This window comes from Psittacula echo (genome assembly GCF_963264785.1).
Source record: "Psittacula echo genome assembly, chromosome: 4".
Lineage (NCBI taxonomy): Eukaryota > Metazoa > Chordata > Aves > Psittaciformes > Psittacidae > Psittacula > Psittacula echo.
The window spans coordinates 25,083,437-25,103,797 of NC_137738.1; the positions used below are offsets into that span (position 1 = coordinate 25,083,437).

Here is a 20,361-nt window from a genome sequence, read left to right on the forward strand (position 1 = left end):
GCCTCAGACAAACCAAACTGCAGCTCCTGATGCCCATGTCAGACTATAACCTGTAGTTTAACTATAGGAACCCCCGGACAGTTTTACAATCCTTTGAAAGCATCTTTCAAAAGCAAAGATCAGCTTGTGTGGCACTGACAAAAGCAGTAGATACCACGGGAACAACATACACAGCCAATGGTCTTTTTTTTATAAAAGTATTTTTAATAAACTGATGGATTTAAGATGCTAGACAACTTGTTGCCATGTACAGGTAACAAAAGTCAAAATTCTTTGAATTTTATACAAATACTATGTAGTAAACTTGAATACAAGTTTACAAAAAATGCATCAGTGATTATTCAGCTTGTAACCAACTTCCAACAGTGAAAATCATCATGTATCAATAGTGATCAGAATTGCATTGAAAATTTTAGAAGTAATGCAACTATGTTTTTACCAAGCCGCTCTGGAGTTACTGGTGCACGCGGACAGTACATTGGATTTTTTTGGCTTGCTGAACAGAAAATGGCATTTAAATAGAACGACTTTGAGTTAAACAATACAATACATATCAAAAGTACTATCTTACAGAAAAATCAAATAAGAATGAGAAAGTAAACAAAGCAGAACCCTGAAGTGCTGATGTTTTTCTACCCGTTTTGATGGAAAAGACTCCACAGGTGTCCAGCTTTCTCACAGCATTTTGGAGTTTTCTAGTCCTAGCACAGTGTGGTCATTAGTAGACTCAAGTAATCCCTGCTTGGCAGTAATGCTGGTGAAAAGTAACTTGCTCTATTGCTAACAAATAGGAGTAACCACTGGCAGGGTGACTTCTCGGAGGTGTCCAGCAAGGCCGAGTTGACGGCACGCGACTGAAGCTACAGTACTGCTTGCTTCGATACAACACCCAACAGCCTTCAGGGTTCAGGGGTCAGTTTCCTCACAGGATTAACAAATGGATGGTTTTGAAACAAGAACAAAAGAAACAACCCAAGAACCCAAAACCCATTATGGAGCATAAGACAGTATTTTCACTGGTACAGCTACCAATAAAATGAAGGTTTTTGTTACAAACTTTCCAGTCTGCTTTATAAAAAATAGTCTTAGTTTTACTTCTAAATAAAAACTGTGCTGTGATCTGTCACGTTCTTGCATTGTACATGCTGTAGTTGTGTGTGTTAATGAAGGTGTAGAGATTTGTGACCTAGCGCTCTGGATGTATCAGAAGCCTAAAAAGCTGATTTTGGTACATAAAAGGTAGCAATGAAAATTAATTCTATTTATTTTTCCTAAAACCTAGGAAAAGCTACAGTACATTGCTAGATCAGTGGCCTCAACCCTGAGCTGAAATGAAGGACCTGCCTTGGCCAAGAGACTTAGTCACATTACTACCACAGCTGCACAGCAGAGACAAAATAACCTGTCTGCAGCCTGTTCTCTTAGCTGTAGGTAGTGTGAGATTCAGTTCTGGTAATGCTTGAGAGTTGACTGGAGACCACCATGTTCATTTTCACTATAGGAAAAAAAATAAAGGAACGAGAACTCAAAGTCAGAGGTTCAAGTGAAAAAAAGCACTCAACAGGGAGAGTTGTCAGTATGTCCAGCTTCTGGAGAACAAACAGAGAACACAGCTAGTGGTATACTTGTCAGTCTTCAGCGTTTCCCACTTGGTAGAATTGATTATTAAAACACGTACCAAACTACAATCAGCCAGCCATCTACTGTTATCCCACTCTGCCCAGAAGGAGACTCCCTTGATTTCCCCTCACCAGAACTGAGCACCCCTCTGTACCTACACTGCATCACAGAAGAAGAATGAAAACTTAAAAGACTGTCTGACATAGGATTCAACCTACCAACTGCTACCAGAGAAACTTCCACTTGCTTTTAACTTGAGTAAGAGTTGGCAACTGCGAGAATTCTTACTAGGATACAGCCTACTGCACCTTCCTGTAGGGTTCAATGGCACCGGCTACCCATGGCTAGGAGCATTCATCACATGAAGCATTCTTGCCTCCTAAAAGGCTAAGAGGACATTTTTCTCTTTTTTTCCCTTTTGAACAGCAGAAACTGTAGAGTCAGTATTCCACTTAATGGAAAAACTAAACTCAGCAACATACCAAGAGTAAAGCTTGTAAGCATCATTTATACTTCTAGTAATGCACACTTCTTTGTGAGCTGATCAGTGTGGGTTTTGTTAGTTTAAGGCAGCAAGTCTTACAAAATACCCAAGCTCACCTCCCTCCTGTTTGTGCTACTGTATCCTTAGGTGCACAATAGAACCTCACTAATTTACACTAATGACTGGAAGAACCATTAACTCTCTTGGTAACTGAACAAGAATAAGGCATTCCATTATATATTCTCATCACTAATTATAATTTAGCTCTTATTATAATCTACCAGCAAACATACTTCTGTCTTTTAGAAAATAGTATCTCTTACCTTCCGATATAATTACGTGTGCAGATTAGTGGGTTCTGCTGTGTAAACACGCAGGGGCATAAGCAATTTTCAGGTTTTTCTTCATTACATCTGACAAGAAAGTTAATGCCACAGATAGAGACTGTGGGAAAATAAATTAGGGTTTCTCTATAATTTGTGTGGACACGCACAACTGGGCAGTAATTTATAGCTCAAAAAAAAAAAAAGGACGTGAATGTTTACAAACTCACGTGAAGCAAAATCAGCAGCAGAAAGCAAGGCCATTCCCCCACCATAAAGGGCTTGTTTACACCATTCCAAACTATATGCAACAACAACAATAAAATTAAAACAAAAATCAAATACAAGTACTGTGATATACAAGTTTGAAATCAAGTAAAGCAAACAGTGAAAAATTGTCTGATGCTTCTACCATGAGATTCATGTGTCTAAATCCTGGTTGAAGTGGACTGTAAATATAGAAGATAAGATGCAACTACATGGCCGATTTAAAAAAAGAAGAAAGGGATCAATGTGCATTGTAATGAGAGAGAAATTTCCCTTCATATGTGCAAAACCCCACAGTTTCATTAATGTAGAGGTCATACTTCCAGTAACAGACCTTGGACAAAACTAGTCTCCCTGCATCCTGGAATCTGCCTGTTTACATCAGCCACTTCAAGTGCACAGTACCCTGTTCACGTATCAAGCATTCAGCAGTTTCTGGCATTTCTCAGAAATTTAATGTTCACCTGCCTTATATCTTGAAAACAAAGGGGAGAGTTCATTCAGGGCATCATACCACTGCTTCTGAGCTATACTAACAGTTAAATCAAACTCAAAGTCTCTCTTCTTCCATGGTGGCAGGAGTCCTTACAGGACTTGTAAACAGCAGTACACAATACTGTAAACAAATAATTTAAGTTCTGCTTATACAAGATGTTAAGTTAACCCAGGTCTACCAAACAGGTGAAAATGAAAAGGGTGGCTTCACACAAAATCCTTCCCTTTTCTCCCAGCAATTATTTTCACTACATACGTAATCCTGAGCTGAAACAGGGTTTGGAGAGCCTTTTTTGCATATAAAAACAATGTTCTAGAGTCGGCTCTCATGTTCTGTCAGGAAGTCAACTGCTGGAGAGATTAAACTGAAGTATTTCAAACCATGTTACTTTGGAGGAGGACTTATAATTTGGTGTGGCGTCCAGTTCTAGACCCAGATGCTGAGCTTGCCAAGGAAGCTGAAGCGGCTGCATCCTCAGCTTCCTCCAGCTCATCGTGTAGCTCCTGGCTAACACTAGACTGGAGGGCTGCAGGAGTTAGCCACTCCTTCGGCAAACAGCTCTGGAGAAATGGTATACAAGAGCTGAAGTAGGCAAGGCGATTCACCCATCGTGGAATCTCTTTTCCACACAGAATCTAGGGGAAAAGGAAAGGAAAAGATTAGTTTGTCTCCTGGACCCAGCACTAACAGAACTACAATACTGTAAATAAAAAGCTAAGGCTGCATTAAATACTTGGATTTTACTGTACATCAGCCATTAAATGGTTGTGTCGTCACTACTCAAGAAGTGAGCTGGTTTACTTAACTACCTCCACATTAATTTCTGGTATTACTCCAGTGCAAATCTGGAGAAAAATCATAGCTAATGGGAGCATTACTCTTCTGTAACTGAGCAGCACTTAACTTGTCATTACATCCCTGGTTTTATAGTCAGTTCAAACACTGAATAGGACAAGATGTAAAACAGAAACAACATGACTGTGTGGTTGAAGAGTATAGCACAAACCTGGCCATACAGGTCAGATTTCATGCCAACTGCGGCTTTGTCAAGTGTCTCACCCTACTTACTTCTACCAGCATTGCACATCATAGAATCACAGAATGGTTTGCTTTGGAAGGGACCTTAAAAGATCATCTAGTTTCAAGCAAAATCACAAACCAAATTATCTCAGTAACATTTTCAGTCTACACAAAACACATGCTATACAATAATTGTGCTAGTTACTGTTTCTTTTTTTCTTTTAAAAAAAGGAACAAGTAAATTTTATGGAAGTTCACCATGGAAAAAAATCGCCATCCCTTTCTTGGAGTGCTTCAATCAACATTAGGACACATTATGACAAGCACAGATTGCCAACTAACAATAAAAATCACAACTGCCATTCCCCTCTTTGTCCTGGGTTACTTGTTCCTGAGCCTTTCCCCTGTGTTGCTACACATGGGAGCAATCAGGCATTCGATCACACTGGCGAGCTGATCAAGTTAAAATAAAGCTGAGGGGGGAAAGCAAAGCCCTTTCGACTCTACAGTCACATATTTGTAATCACTCAGGTATCTACATGACCAGGGTGCAGGTGCTGGCAGAGCAGTAACTTGCCAAAAGCCTTTCAAGCAGAAGATTAACACTGTGAAACTCTGATGCCTTTGTTATTCTTTAACAGTTGGCCATAACTTTAAACATTATTTTCAGTGTGATGGCTCTGTGGGGAAGTACTGATACAAATAACACATAGTTCTATCTTCAGTAGTTATCTCTCAAGCATCTGGAGTGATTTTGAAAGCCTATTAATACTTGATTTACCAGTTCTCTCAATTAGGAACGCAGCTCTGCTTGAACACAAACTATGTATGACAACAATATATATAATTTTTGACAGCAAAATCTTGTGCTTTGGACACAAGCACAAATGAAACTTGAAAAACAGTGACATTTCCCCAAGGTAACAGAGATAGGAAGCTGGAAACTAGGCCAAACATTCCAAAGGAACAGGAAAGACATGACACACTGGGAAGCACCTTTCTGTACACCTTCATGTTTGTTTACCTCAGATAAAGCTGAAGAGAAGTGATTGCAGTTTTTGTGCATTAGGTGATAAGCATTTCCTTTGAATTCTTTTCCAAGCTCTTCTACTATTTTTTCTATGTCATCTTCCATAAAGTCAGTACTGCCTAGAACCACAGCCTCTCTAGAAGAGAAACAGAGTAGGTGATCAGGCTTCCATGATATAGATGGATTACTGTTCATACATAAGGCAAAAATGGCCCCTGTGTGGGTGCTGAGATCTTTCTGCCCTCCTGGAACAACAAAGGTTCTTTCTATTCCACTTTACAGCACCACTTTCATCTTTATCATGAGAGATTATTTCCTTGCCAATTGTCCACCTGTAACTCATTTAAGTTCTTTGCAAGTTAACTCTGACAAACACTGGATGCAATTTTACTCTCCTCTCCAAAAGATACTGTTTCTGAGAGATAGCTGAGAACAGGCAAGAGCTTGTAATGCAGGGAAAGGTCACGGCAACATTTTTCAAATTTCTCTTTGCATAAAAATTTCACTACCTTGAAAAAGTTCCCCTATTCTATATAATACATGAATAATAAAAGGTACCCACCAATCCACATAATTTGTACACATTTAAGGAATGCAATGGTATGCTAAACCCAATGTTCTTTACTGTAGACACTATGCTGTCTCATCACCTCTGTCCATCTATCATTTCTAAGTAAACACTAATTTAACAGAAAGAAATCCTCTAGTATCATTCTATGCATCTGTATTAAAAAAATAAATGCAACAAGTTGTCTTTTTAATATGCCTTCTCAAAAGCAAGAAAATATCTTTTTCTTACTTAAATTTAAATGTTTCTCCTAGCTCAGAAGCATTTCCTGGTGAAATTTCAAATATTCCAGAAAAAGGGTATGGATGACCACCATAGGCAAATTCTGAAAGAGAAACCTCAGATTTAACAAACACGGCATACAACAACAGTAAAGAATAGCAGACCTCACTGACTGGAAGATCACTTCACAAGGATCTAAAGCTAGAAACCAGACATCTTACTTACATGGGTAACAAATGCAAAGAGCTGGAAAAAAATAGGTTTGTTAGTTACCAGCCAACCTAAATGAAAACTGACAGGAAATTTTCTACATCAGTGTACAGGTTTAACTTCAATAACTTTATAGTAAGTATATATTGTTTTCCTTGTATAAGTGAGGATTTACAAGTTAAATTGTAAATCCAACCAATGTTCTTTATGCATACTTGTTCTTAAAAGCCCATTTATATGTTTATAGATTCGGGATTCAAAGTACTGCATCCTCAAAGGATGCTCCTATTCTACAGCTCTAAGTGTGGCAGCGAGTAGTGGCCTTCTAATTTCTTGATTTGCAAGAGTTCAATTGTGCCAAGTTCTTTACTATAACAAGAAAGTAAACCAGTGCATGCACCTTAAGTCTGCACGTAGCATCTGCTGGCATAAGCATCTACACTACATGAAAATACGATGGTGTGCTTTAGCTTCCTTCTGTGTCTCTACGATAACGCAGCACGCCACACCCAGAGTGCAATAAAAAGCTTTAAGCATGACTTAGTGCTTCCGTTCCTCAAAACTCTTGTAACACATCATCCAAGTCTTAGCATTCAGTTTTGTGGGCAATCTTTTTTACAACAGGTTAATAAATAAAGTTTGATGTACTTTGAAAAATGCAAGTCATTGTTTTAGCGGGGCTATGACCTGCTATATGAGAAGGCTGTTGTAATCTGAACAGGAAGGGAGGCACACGTATCTGGCACAGCTCAAGAACTAGATTTCAGGCACAGCACTATTAAGAGTCAGGTTTTTCTGGTCTGGATTAAAAGAAATTAAAAAAAGAGTTTGAACAATAAGCATTGTGTTTTGTCAATTCGTTGCTCTGATAACACTTGCAAACCCAGGCACAATGTGACCATTATAGTAGCTGAAACATCTATAGATTAAGCTAACTTTGTGCAATGTGGTCTTTGGACTGCTAGCCACACCTTTTGCTGCCTCCCCTCACCTCCACACATTCCCAAACAAGAACTGAAGTAGATTTTTCTTCTTGAAATGGGACTACTTTCAGCAACTATCACCTCAGAGCATCTTCATACTGCTAGGCTTGAACACCTCAGACCTGAGCCTGTGCCACCTCAAGAAACACCTTGGGGCAGTAGTGGGGATTCAAGGTGGCCTGAATGGATCAGGAAGCTGCATCCCCAAAATACAACCTATTTAGCAAAATTGCCGTAATTATCACAAGCGTGTCTTCTGTGAACAGTATGCACAAGATGCCTCTTAAAGATTAACTGTCTCTTTAAAACAAACCAACCCACCCATAGGAACAGACAGTTTTTCTTTAGCATCATGCACTTTTGTGTGCCTACCTCCAAAGAACTATTGTTTCTGTAGTTAAAAATTAACTCCTTGCACAAAGTGGTGGCAGAATACCAAGGAAAGAATTCAACTATGCTTATATGAAGCATACATTTGTTTAAACAAGTCTTTCAAAGCCTAAATGAAGATTTCTATGCCTAGCTGAATAAACTGCAAACTCTTCCATACTTCATAGCTTTACACAAGAATCAAGATGACTACCTTATTATTCACCTGCAACGTTTTTCTAGATGAAGAAGAGGTGAGAACTTTAAGAGAAAACTGATGAACAGGTTTCAGAAGCCAGACTTCCCTTGCTACCTGAAAAATATTTTTCCGAATAGCAGCATTACCAGAACAAAGAGCAAGCAATGTTTTGCTTGCACGTACCTCGGCCATACACCTCTATGCCTGAATGGAACACTCCAATTCCGAGGGAAGAAGTATATTCATTCATCCAATACTAAAAAGAAAGAAGAAAACAAAAAAGACTTTAGTTTCCAAGACAGAACTGTTTTCTGATAGCAGTGCAAGATGTATTTGCCCCCCACATCAAAAGCATAAAACCCTACCGCACAAAGTGAAACTGCACAAGCCATTTTATGGGAACAGAATGTGCCATTAAAATCCCCTAACTGCACACACTGAATTAATTCCATTAGGTTCTACTCCAGTGTTTTAGTTCTGTCAATGCCTGTCAATCAAGGAGAAACCTGGGAGAAATTCAGATCAACTTTCAATTTGTGAACAAGTTACAGGCTGCAGAGTGTTCCACTCGGAGGAATGCACTCTAGAACCAACTGCAGTCATTGTGCAGGGACACTTTTTTCGATTTGTTTAAATAACACCAGAATATAGGACTGTGACATACATACACCAACTGTCATTCATAGCAGTGATCACACTTCTGCTTACCACCAGATGAGCAGGAGTCTCACTCAGAGATATGCCACATGTGCTGAAATTAGCTTAGTATGTTTTGTCTAATTTGTTTAACCAGAGGTCATCATGAAAGAAACCAGGTTCTCTCCAGCCTCCTGATGTATGTCTCCATACATCAGGTGTAAGTCTTTTGCATGGGTCTAATATATCAGTTCTATTGTAGCAAATAGATAATAGCTGCATTTCAGACGGAAACAAGGAATGAATTATTTTTTTTTTTATTTTTTTAAGGGAGAAAAAGAGGAAAGAAAAACCCTTCTTTCAATGCTTTCTCCTTTGTTTTCAAAAGCAGCAGCAGCAAGTGCCTATCAAGAGCTAACTATTACAATCAAGACCTTAAAGATCCACAGAGGTCTGTAAAGGAAAAACCCATCTTTCCTTGGCTACATCACCACTTTCAAAATCTCAGTCTCCACGCAGTAAAAATTTGGAAGCAGCACATAATTTCAAAAGGAACCTCAAACAAATGCTAAAAAAGAAAAAAAAAAAAGCATCAGTTGTGTCCTGAAACCTGAAATTGGCAAGAAAAACCTCACAAAAATACACGAAATCTTGTCAATTTTCAGTTTGTCAGTTACTTCAGGAGTCGCATCTTTTTCCTCCCAGGTCATCTGGTCCCCAAGAGCACCGCTGTGAGCTTCTACAAAGCAGACTTCAGAAAGTCAGCTGGCAGGATACGGACTGAGGCAGTACCCCAGCAAATTAATATTTGTTTAGCAAACAGAAAAAAAACTAGCTAAGAAGCTAGCTTCTTTGCACAACCTGCTGACATAGTAAGTGCTTTCTGATGTGCAGTCACTATTAAAACAGCACAACTCATGATAAAAAAGGTTACAGGTGTCATACTTGGTTAAGATGGGCTCGCTGGAGTTAGTACATAACTTATAGGACCATTACAAACATTATGGTATATAATGTGCATTTCTGAAAGCTAGTTTTCCCCCAATAATAATGATACACTAAACTTTGGACTGAGAAGCTATTCATGAAAATCAAGACAAATTAAATGGCAAAAAGAGCAAGTCCGGCCAAAAGTTACAAATTTTCAGGCCCAAGACATGGATCTATTTGGCTTTTACAGTCACCCTTATTCTAAGTATTTCAGCCTAAAATTCACAATTGTGCTAGCAGGCACAGGACACAAATGATAATCTGGACAAGAAGATGCTGCGGATTTGATGTTCTCTTCTACAGACAAGCCACCTGTGGGAAATCGTAAACATGAATTAGCTGAAGACAGATTTTGTTCGTTATATTTATTTGAAATTAGGGCTCACTGAAATCTGTGGATAAATTTTGCTTAAGACTAAACTTTACCCTTTGCTTGAATCTCTGGCTTTGTGAATGCATCACTATGTTAGCTAGTGGGGTATGGATGACTATACTAAATTATCATCTTAGTCTATTTAAAGGGCTCAGGAGTTCTTTTCCTTCTGCCCCCAGAAAAGGGCAGAGAGCTAGCCTGCACGATGAAGCTACATCCAGAAATATACTGGGTTAAGATTTACTCTGTGTAGAAAGACACAGAACAGGGAGAAAACAAGAAGAGAAGGAAGAAGAACAACATTAAGACTACCCAACTAACTTCATGGGTTTCTGAGCATAAAAAACCCCATGGATTCTGCTCTTTGAAGCAGAATCAAAGCCACCAGGAAAACAGAAGAGTTACTTCAGCATAAACCTCTTTCAGTTCTGAAGCCAGTCCTATCCCACACTTCACCAGCTGACCATTTGAAAATAGTTTTAGACTGATATTTATAGTCAAAACCGTAGGCACATTCACCATACAGTTTGTCAGCACAGGAAGAAAGTATGTTTGCCTAATGAGAAGGTGTATCCAAATGAACCTAATCTAGAACTGAGCTAGACAGGGTCCCTGGTGGTCTAATTTATGCTCTCCTGGACACTGAATTGGCCAGAAAACTCTGGGCCTGGCCTCTGAATTCCAAATAACCTACACATCACATACATGCTGAATCTGTAAATGCCAAGCGAGGTTATCACTGCTCTCTGAAAAACTGAACAGAAGTTACTTCTACTGCTTATGGGCTATCTTGTATAATAGAGCCTAGTTTGTTACCAGGCAGAAAAAGAGGCAGAAATTATTCACACTCCTTCTCTCCCACAACACCAACTGCAAGGTGTAGGGAGAAGACTTAAAAGTGGGTCACCAACCCTCCCCATCGATCCGTACAGAAGCAGACCAAAAGGATGGAAAGCTGCTCTAACAAGGTGTTCCGCAAGTCCAGGGCTTTTCAAGTGTGCACTCCTCCTTGCTGGAGCCACCTCAATATACGGGGCTTGCTAGCCTGCAACAACTGAGAACTGGAGGCAAATTGAACACATTAGCAGCTCTGGAGGAAGTACCTAAAGCAAGCACTTCACTTAATATTGCCAGTAAGAACAGAATAGGTTAATTGAAGATAAAAGAATTTCAATAAAGCAGAATTACTTTCCCCTTAGGAGTAGTAATTATATTTAATTATTACTCAATCTGGATGAGCTATTGGAAGGTTGGTCACATTTTCTCATTGAATAAAATGCCTTATCTCACCAAAGAAAGAGATGCAGGACAAACGCACCTTCAAGTATTCTAAATTTGGCTACAGCTGAAAAAAAGATATATGACTTATAAAATAAAGATTGTAACTTAACTGACATCTGCATAGCTTGCTGGTTCAGTAACACGCTGTAAGCTCTGGAATCCCAGAAGCTAAATCCTTGATTTTATTACCCAAACTGGATTCCCTTCATTTAGTCTTGAATATGAATTTTTCCATAGTACAATGTGTAGAAGACACACAATCCCATACCCTCAGTATTCTGCAGTAAGTCGGTCTTGCAAAACAGGATTTCATGTTTAAGGCACCTATCAGAACGAAAATATTAGAGGAGTGTTTTCCTATGTGCACAATAGTCATGTCACTGAAATGAAACACGGATCACAGACCTTCACACGTATCTTCATTACTTTCTTCAGAGCTTTCATTTATGTTAATACTTTAGATTGTTATAGCCTTATTTCACAAGCGGAAAAAATAGGATGCTACTTTGGGCACAAGAAAGCTAACTGCTATTTTTAGAAGTCTAGGCAAAATGAAATCATAAAGTACTTCAATTCTCAAAATACAATATATTAAAGTCTTCATCCTATCCTTTTAATGATCGTATTTTCAAAGACATGATCTGCAGCATGTAAATATGCCCTTAAGCTTCTCTCCCTCTGTAAAGTTACCAGTACTTGAAAGGCCACTTTCTTGTACAACACATGCACCCCTCCTTGCCTGTTGGTTTTATCAAAGGTTTCTGCTTTTTGAAGCACTAAGGACAAAGGAAGGGCATACGCTCCAAACCAACCAACTCAGCCCTACTGTAAGGAGTTTCAACAGTAGCAAGGCCACCTAGTATTCCCCTGCATACCTAAGCAGCTGTCTGGGAAATGAAGCTGCAGTTAGCACTCAGGCTGAAATAAAGATGTTCATAGACTGTTGCAATTGTAGTAAGAGTTGATTCTGTCAACCAGGTGACTAACAGTGGTCTCTTGTTCCCAAAGAAAAACATAAACCCCATACCCTAAAATACAAACACCCCACCCCCCAAACCTCCCTCAAAGTGACATAAAATGTCAGAAACAAACAGTAAACCTGCTAGTACCTCAGTACACAAGTGGCAGGATTTGATGAATAAACCGAACTTCAAAACACCTATAACAAGACTCTTCCCTTCTCTCTTAGTGCCCCCAAACAACACTGGTTAATTTGATTAATTGATTTCAGCAGGCTGTCAACATGCTATAATGTAACTGCTGTGCAACATGGAAGTGAGGCTTTAGTTTAAGCTCCTGCTTCAATTAGGTTTAAAATGGACCTAGAACACCGTTTAGCAAAAGAGTTTGAGGCAGTATGTACATCAAAAGTGTCTTTCAGACACCGTGGTAACCTCAGTTTTCATCTCCAGTTTAAAGGAAGCCTGTTTCTGTAATGGTCAATGGTACATCATTATAAAACAACAAACACAACTGAAACAGGATGTAGAAATATTCTGCTTAGTGGTCTCAGCTTACACTATGTATCATTTGTGGTGATGCACAGCTTCAACAACTACAAGGACTGCAGACCAATGCACAAAACCCCATCCCTACATGTGGTCAAACATCTGCAAATGAGTGCTCATGCTTGCTTCTTTTGGAAGGTAAGCTGCTTCCACAGATGGTGACTTTAGAGACTATGCTACTTCTTGATGTAGGCAGAGCCCCACTCATCACAACAGGAAAACCAACAGCCCCCAACACGTCCTAAGGAAAAGTATGACATTAGCTTTTATGAGCACAACCACCTTGTTGCCCTTTTTTTCACCCCTCTCCCCTCCTGTCAACTGTCAGCCTTCCTAGGATAGCTGGAGTAAAACTGATCACAGCAATTCAACCTCAGATGAAAAAGAAAGGAGAATACAGGTTGCAGCAAAGAAATCTAAGGAGCAAGAGATGAAGGAGAAAAAGAAAATGCATGCTGATGTCACACCCCACCAGTGCTATCATCATAGTGAGAATGGAGTTTCCCACAGAGGCCACGGCATCACCTTCCAGACAGGCACTTACACAGGAGACAGTCCCCCTCGTTAAGTTCTCACAGCCTGCCTGTGAATTGGCCCAGACACCTCGCACAGCTAAGCAAGTCTTCCCGAGAACACTGGGTCTTCCATGGTAGTGAGTCAGAAGTGCGTAAAGCCTCAACTTCAAAGATATTATCTTATGTTACAAGTCCTGAAACTGAAGTCCTACTTCTTTCTCTGTACAAATGTTTATAGTTAATATTTAAACCCATCTCTTTTCATGCCAAAGAAGCTTCTCCAACACATACTTTTGAACTGTAGTCCAGAGAAGTCATATATATGCATGCCACAGAGCACCATTCCCTCCTTAAGTCTAGTATAAGGCACAACGACTTTCTGTCATATCAGCAACATGTATGAGCTCAACCAGGTGAGCAAAGATCCCATATTTTTTTCCTTCTCGGAAAAAAACAGTCAACAGACTGCTTCTGTCTCCAGTCTCCCCTCATTCTCTACAGTGAAGGAAAAACAAAGTAGAAGTAACAGGTTCTATTCACTGGAGAAAGAACTTGGGACACAGAATGGGGAAACAAACTAACAACGAAAAAAGAAATCCTTTGACAGGAACATTGATTTCTATGATAAGTATTGGTGTGAAAGAAAATAATGATAAGAATCAGGCTAGTTCATATAATCTCATATGCAATTTTAATTCCAAGCCAAATAGTTTCCTATTGGTTGCTATTAAATATCCTAGCATTTGAGCCTGAGTAATCCCAAGCAAGCAAGCTGCATTTTCTGACAGCAGTCACTGACTCCACTCTGTACCCTTGTAAAACGCCAAAAGGTCAACTTAAATGGTGGTGGAAGGAAAGCCTATCCGAAAAAAGCTAAGTAACACAAACACAGTTACCTGAAACTAGCTGTCAATCTTCCTGTCCCTCTACCAGTAGACTCAGAAGGTGGTCAGAGAACTAGTGCTACTTGTTCTAATTTCCAGCGATTGAAAGGCATTAACGGATAATATTTTCTTAGTATTACTTATCCACACCTCCTGTTCTCTGCAGGTACTTATACCTCATTTGTTACCATGGCATTTGAGCAGCTTCCAGCTGAACCTAAGACAATACAACAGTTGCTGTAGGTGTCACAGAAAGATTACCCAGAAGGGAGGGAAGGTGAGCTCATAGGGCTGCAAAGCAAACTGGAACAATTCCTTTATTTCTACTAAGTTGCAGCAATACCAAAACCGTTCAAAAATTCTGGTCCAGGGGAAAAAAAGCATGTTACTGACACAACCCTATAAACCCTTCTATCCCTACAGAGACAGCAGTTATTCCCAACTACCATCCTGAGGGACAACCGGCCACTCTGATGGTTTTCAGGAACAGGAAAGGTAGGGCCTCCCCCCTGAGGTGCCCTGGAAGCAATAACGGAGGAACATCTCGGGGTCATTCGCGTTTCGCTACCCACTCGCAGCCCGGGAAGAGATTCCCCCAAGACAGGGACCGGGTCCACCCGGCAGTAAAACACCTGTCCGGGCCTCACAACAAACTTTTGCGGCAGGTCACAGATCATATACAGAAACCGACAGACCTCCCAAATTATAGCCCTCTTTCCCCCACCTCCCGGTTCGTTGTTTCTCCCGGCCCCCACGGACCCAACTCAGGCGGGGACAGGCAGCGGAAGGGCAGGAAAAGTTTCCCCACCGCCCCGCGGGACGCTCCGCGCCGCGCTCAGCCCCCTGGAAGGGCACCGGGCCCTGCCAGCACCAGCCGCCACAGGTGCGGGGCCGCGCTGCTTGCCGCGGGCCGGGCCGGGCCGGACACTCACCATGTCGTAGACGTTGAGGATCACCAGTTGGTTCGCCATCGCCGGCGGCCCGCGGGCGCCCCCCGCCCGCTCGGTCGCTCCCGCTGCGACGGCGCTGCTGCTCAGGCCGGCGGCGGGGCGGTGGGGACCCCCGGGGGCCGCTTCCTCCTCGTCCTGCCTGTTGCTGCGGGGCGGGGGGGGGCGGCGGGAACCATGGAGCCGCCGCCGCGGAGGGACGGGGCCTCGCCCCCGGCACACGCGCTCAGCCCGCGGCCGGCGGCGGGGGCCGGGCGAGGGCCCCACCCCGGTGGCGGTGCCGGCGGCGGGAAGGGAGGGGAGAAGGAAGTAGGGGGTGACGAAGTGGAGCGGACGCGGCGGCCGGGGCGAGGCGCAGGCGGCAGCAGTAGCGCGCGCCCTGCCCGGCCCTGTCGCTGTCGCCGCCAGCGGGCGCGCGGGACGGCCTCTGCCCACCCCTCCAATGGGCGCAAAATGGAGCCGCGCGAGCCCGCCCCCGCCCGCCGCGAGGAGCGGGGCGGTGGAGACTACAGCTCCCGGCGTGCACCGCGCCGTGCCAGGCGGGCAGCGTGGGGCGGCCCGAGGGCCCGGTGGAGGTGCTGGACCGGCCGGCAGCCCGTAAAGCCGCACCGGAGCAAGCGGCACTGCGTTTTCACACGTGCTGGGCTGTGGCCCGCGGTCCTGTTTCACACATGTACGTCCACAGTGTTCGTTTCCAACGGCAAGAAGGTCCGATCCGGCCGTGTGGGGAGCGTTTGCAGGCACCGCCATTTTATGGTTCTATTCAGTGAAGCAGGGAAATTAGAACTAGCTTTACACAAGTAGTGTTTGAGTCTTTTGGACCTGCAGGTAGCCCATGTGTGGTTACTGGTGAAGCCATGGCCGGTTCTAAGCCAGCAGACACCATAGTGAGTAATCTTGTGGTATGGTGTGTATATATATATATATAGCCAGTGGTATGGTAACCTTATATATAACCTTGTGAAGAAACAGCAAAGCAAAAATCCAGTTGGCAAAAGCGTCAGCAGTAGAAAAGATGCTTTCCCTCTGCCAGCAGATTGGAGACAACTGCCCCTTCATAGCACTTCGGAAAAGGTGTGGTCCTCAGCAGGCTGTGGATTTGTCCTGAAGACCAAGGTGCAGCTGGAAGGAGGATGTACCACCCCAAGGGATCCTGGCTGCCACTGTCATTTATGGCTGCAGGTGTTTCACCCCTCTTTCTCAGCTGAAGCTCCTCTTGGCTGCTGAGGGTATGAACCTGTGGTTCATCTTGGCCATATGTGGGAGGACTGTCTACAACTGCTTGAAAGGAGGATGGAGCAAGGTGCCTGGTCTCCCAAGAAACGAGGGGTAAAGGCCTCAATGTGCACCACGAGAGGTTTAGATTGGATATCAGGAAAATTTCTTCACTGAAAGGGTGATTAGGCATTGGAACAGGCTTCCAGGAAAGTGATGGAATCACTGTTCCTGGAAGTGGTCAGAAACTGTGTAGATGAAGCCCTTAGTGACAATGGTTTAGTGTAGACTTGTCAGTCCTGGAGTAACAGTTGATGATCCTAGACGTCTTTTCCAGCCTAGCTGATTCTGTGATTCTGTGTTGGCAGTGACGCCTTACTTTGCCAGCAAAACAGTAAACCTGTGGACCGGATGTCCACAACTCCTTTGGACCATGTTCTGCATCTGCTCCTTTAGCTGGCAGCTAGGAAACAAACTGATAGCCAGTAAACTGAAAGTTTTGTGGGAAAGAGTTGTTTCCATATCAGGGAATACCAAGGAAAGTATGACTGCATCTTAAAAACAGCAGGGGTCAAAACTCTTACCTGGAGAGATAAGGACTCCATTTCCAACTAACAGCATTTATTAACTGGAACAGAGAAATGTGCAGTGCTGACTCACTCACGGACTCCTAGTGAATTGTTTAGTTTTCTTTCTCTCCTGTTTGTTGCCTGTCTACAAATGCACTGTGAAGAAAAATGAGACAAAACCATAACTTCTAGCCTGTAACAACAGGAGAGAGAGATAAAATTCACATTATATGAGTAAATCTGAAGAATAAAGACCCAAAGTGTCGCTTCTTTGACTTAAAAATAGAATTTTGGCATTACAATATTAGACTTACTACACAGAGTAGTAACAACACTACAGCTCTGATCTCAGTGATGCAGTTTATCTTTTCATGCAGTTATCTGCAAAAGACAGGAAAATCCTTCTTTTGAGCAGAAAGACTGTTAATTAGCTAAGTGTCAGAAGCCATGTTACACATGTGTGAATACTGCAGAGAGATATGCCTTATGTAGTATGTTTTACAGCAGTTTGCGTTTATTTGAGTAGTTTGGACAGTGAGAAAGTATGGTGTGGAGATACTCCACAATACTCTCTAAGCTCAGTCTGGCAATTTGGTAAAAGGGAGTGAGCAGTAGTGGGCACCAGTACCACAGAAGAATTATAATGTGTGAACCCAGGGATTCTGCCTTGTAAAACTGAAAGCCAGATTGCTTCAGCCCTTAATAGGAGTACAGAAAACTTCCTCAAAGAACACAAACCAAAATCATTGTCTACCAATCTGTACTACATTTACTTTATGCCATGACTTTTTCCTATCCTTGTTTGGGAGAAATACGCTTACAGAGCAGTCTGGTTTCTTGTTTGTATGGAAAATGCATTGTCTGTTTAGTTTTCAAAGGTGCAGAAATAGTCAAGATTAGAGACCCACCAGTTTTCAGCCATAAAAGAGAACTGAGAAAAGACTAAGGCACCTTAGATTCAGAGGGATGCAGAGCACCCCACACAGATGTTGCTGCACACCTCCTGTGTGTCTCCTGCATTTGTCACATGCACAGCTAAGATGAAACAGAGATGTGCAAATCCTCCAGAAGGAAATGGAGGGCTCTCACCAATGCTTCAACCCATGCAACCATCCTCTCATAAGGGAAGACTGACTTAATGTTCAGTAGGAACAGACTGTTTTCACTGGAGCTGAAATTTTGAAGTTGGTTTAAGATTTTTTTTCTCTTGATTTCTTTCCTGGTACAAACTATACTGAAATAGATGGAATGTCAATCATGTAAAATGAATCAGTAACAAATGATTGAAAATGCTCATGTGTTCTTTGTGTGCCAGATTTCTACAGCTTTTATAATCTTTATGAAAATTTTCATAAACTTGTGAATATCAAATAAAGTGATGATGATAAGTTCAACCATTATTTACCTACGTAGCTTTATTAAACTTATTTTAGGAGAAATAGAAAAATTGCCATTATCAGGATAAGCTTTAAAAGGTATCTTAACTTGCCAGCCAGTAAGCAAATTCTGGTTAGAAGTGCAAAATTATCTTCAGCTGGAATGAAAAAAAGAGATTCAAATAAGACCGTTCGGTTATTTTCACAACTGAGAGTGAAACCAAAGGATCTTATGAAATTGGCCAGTGCTCATAACCACCCATCCTTACATATTTAATTAAAAATTTAAGTTCTTGGTAAAAAGATTAGGATTATTAAATTATTAACATTATTCAAAGCCTTCCAAAGTTGTAACACTCAAAATGAAGTACATAGTAAATTTTTAATATATTTGTAGTTAAAGTTATTTTTTCTGCAGTAAAGTCAACTTTTGTGAGCATTCAGGCATGTAAATATATGTTTTTAGGTAAGTACTGCCCTGGAACAAGCACTTACCGGAAGAGTTATCCCAGCAGTTTCAGCAGGGCTTGTGGAGGTTTATAGAGGAGGCAATGCGTCTCGCCAAAGATCAATATACAAGGGAACATTAACAGCTTTGAAAGAGGTTAGAAGAAGTTTGAAAACTGTTTTCTTTACTGTAGACTTCGTATAAGCAGGGAACACTGCACAAACTGCAATGCATTAACCAGTCCTCACTGTTTTCCATCTGACCTCTGTGCTGGTGGTTCAAGTAAGCAGATTTGAAAGATAGGGAGAAGCAAAGCCAGAACTCTGTCCTGTGCCAGGACCTTTTTTCAGGTTGTGAAACCTTACACTTGTTGGTTTCAAGTGTAACGTTGGCTAGTAGAAGTAAGCCAACAGGAAATGTGGACACTCATACCATTGGTACATGTATGTAAGCTCTGTTAGTCACAATATTGTCCTAATAATATAGATAGAGAAGGTACACTAACATATAAGATGTGAAGGGCTGTTTCTGCAGAAGAATGAATTTTAGGGGAAAAAAAAAATGCATGCAAGAATTTCCTTGGCTAAATAAAAACCATCTTGGGTAAGAGTTTTATGTGTGTTCTAAAAACCACGTTATCTTTGTAGAAAACTAGAAAAAATGTCATCTATGAGGAGCTGACACTCATCTGCACTAATGGGCCAAGGTAATGGTGATTGAAGAGGTTATCTTAGTGGACAGGTTGAAAAGAGATTTGTAGTCCCACACTCAAAGGGTTTTCTTATTAAAAGTTGCAGAAATTTAATTAAGGTTCCATTAAGAGAACAGTTGGCTGGCAGGAGAGTTGATTCTGCTTCCTCAAAAGTCTACCATCAAGAGGGTGGGAAAAGCAGATTAATCTTAACATAGATTAATCTTTAACCTAATTGTGTAAGACTAAAAAAATGGCACAAGATGAGCTGTCAGAGCTCTAGCAGAGCTGTCAGGGAGACCAAAACTGTTCAATCTGAATAGACAGTAAAGAATTGCTGCCTTTAGGAGAGCTTGTAATGAAGCTCTTTATGAATAGTGTTCTGAAAGCCTTTTCAACTTGCCCATCTCAGTGGATCTCCTGGATTCCTTTCTCCTGTTTACAAGAATGTTCCTCCCTGGTTAGATCAAGGTTGTATTAACCACACTAGCATCTACACCCAAACTGTTCAATGAAAAAGATTTAAGTAGAAAAACATACTGCAAGTTGGTATAATAATAATGGAAGTGTCCTGGTATTCTGGACTGAAAGTAAGAAGGAATTGTTTTACAGTGAGAACAATGAATCACTGGAACAACCTCCCCAGGGGTGTGGTAGAGTCCCCGCTGCTGGAAGTTTTCAAGATGTGACTGGACAGGGCAGTAGATAATCTCATCTAGGCTCCTTTTCCCACAAAAGGTTGGACCAGATGATGTTTTGAGGTTCCTTCCAACCTAGGCTGATCTATGATTCCATGATTCAAAACTATTTTACAAAGATATTTAATTTTATCCAGAGTTATATCTGTGATTAAGATTAGATTCTAGCAACAGGAACAATACAAATAGATCAGGCTTCTTAAACATGAATTGATGCATAAAAGTGTAATTTTTACTAGAGGAACATGCTGATGGTAGAAGTATTTTAAACAGACAGATGTAACTGCAATTAAAAAATAGGTTTCACCCTAAATTAAATTATAGCTGTGTTTCTAATATCAAGACCATAGACAGACTACTAAAATGCTTACTGAATTGTAATGACATTATTGCCCCCTTTGAGCAAAAGTCCAAATTTGGAGTTCTGTGAAACAATGTT

General features: G+C 41.3%; 1 protein-coding gene across 2 annotated transcripts; it reads right to left on the reverse strand.

The window, feature by feature from the left end:
* Positions 1–195: 195 nt before the first annotated feature.
* Positions 196–15,390, reverse strand: DESI2 (desumoylating isopeptidase 2). 2 transcript variants are annotated; one of them, XR_013956656.1, is made up of 6 exons: positions 14,911–15,390; positions 7,975–8,047; positions 6,040–6,133; positions 5,235–5,376; positions 2,428–3,825; positions 196–1,495 (listed from the first exon to the last, which is right to left on the reverse strand). XR_013956656.1 is itself a non-coding variant. In XM_080616332.1 (5 exons), exons 1-5 carry the CDS (start codon positions 14,947–14,949, stop codon positions 3,592–3,594), a joined length of 582 nt encoding a protein of 193 aa, XP_080472458.1. In that variant the 5' UTR covers positions 14,950–15,390; the 3' UTR covers positions 196–3,591. The 2 variants fall into 2 exon arrangements, 1 of the variants encoding a protein (XP_080472458.1); XM_080616332.1 differs by having other exon boundaries at positions 196–3,825.
* Positions 15,391–20,361: the final 4,971 nt, after the last annotated feature.

Bases quoted from the DNA above. Each gene is read 5' to 3' on its own strand.
- DESI2 (XM_080616332.1), bottom strand. From the start codon at position 14,949: ATGGCGAACCAACTGGTGATCCTCAACGTCTACGACATG. The intron at 8,048-14,910 runs GTGAGTGTCCGG...CTTTCTTTTTAG, and splicing joins TCCTCAACGTCTACGACATG to TATTGGATGAATGAATATAC. The intron at 3,826-5,234 runs GTAAACAAACAT...CTTTTCCCCTAG, and splicing joins TCTCTTCAGCTTTATCTGAG to ATTCTGTGTGGAAAAGAGAT.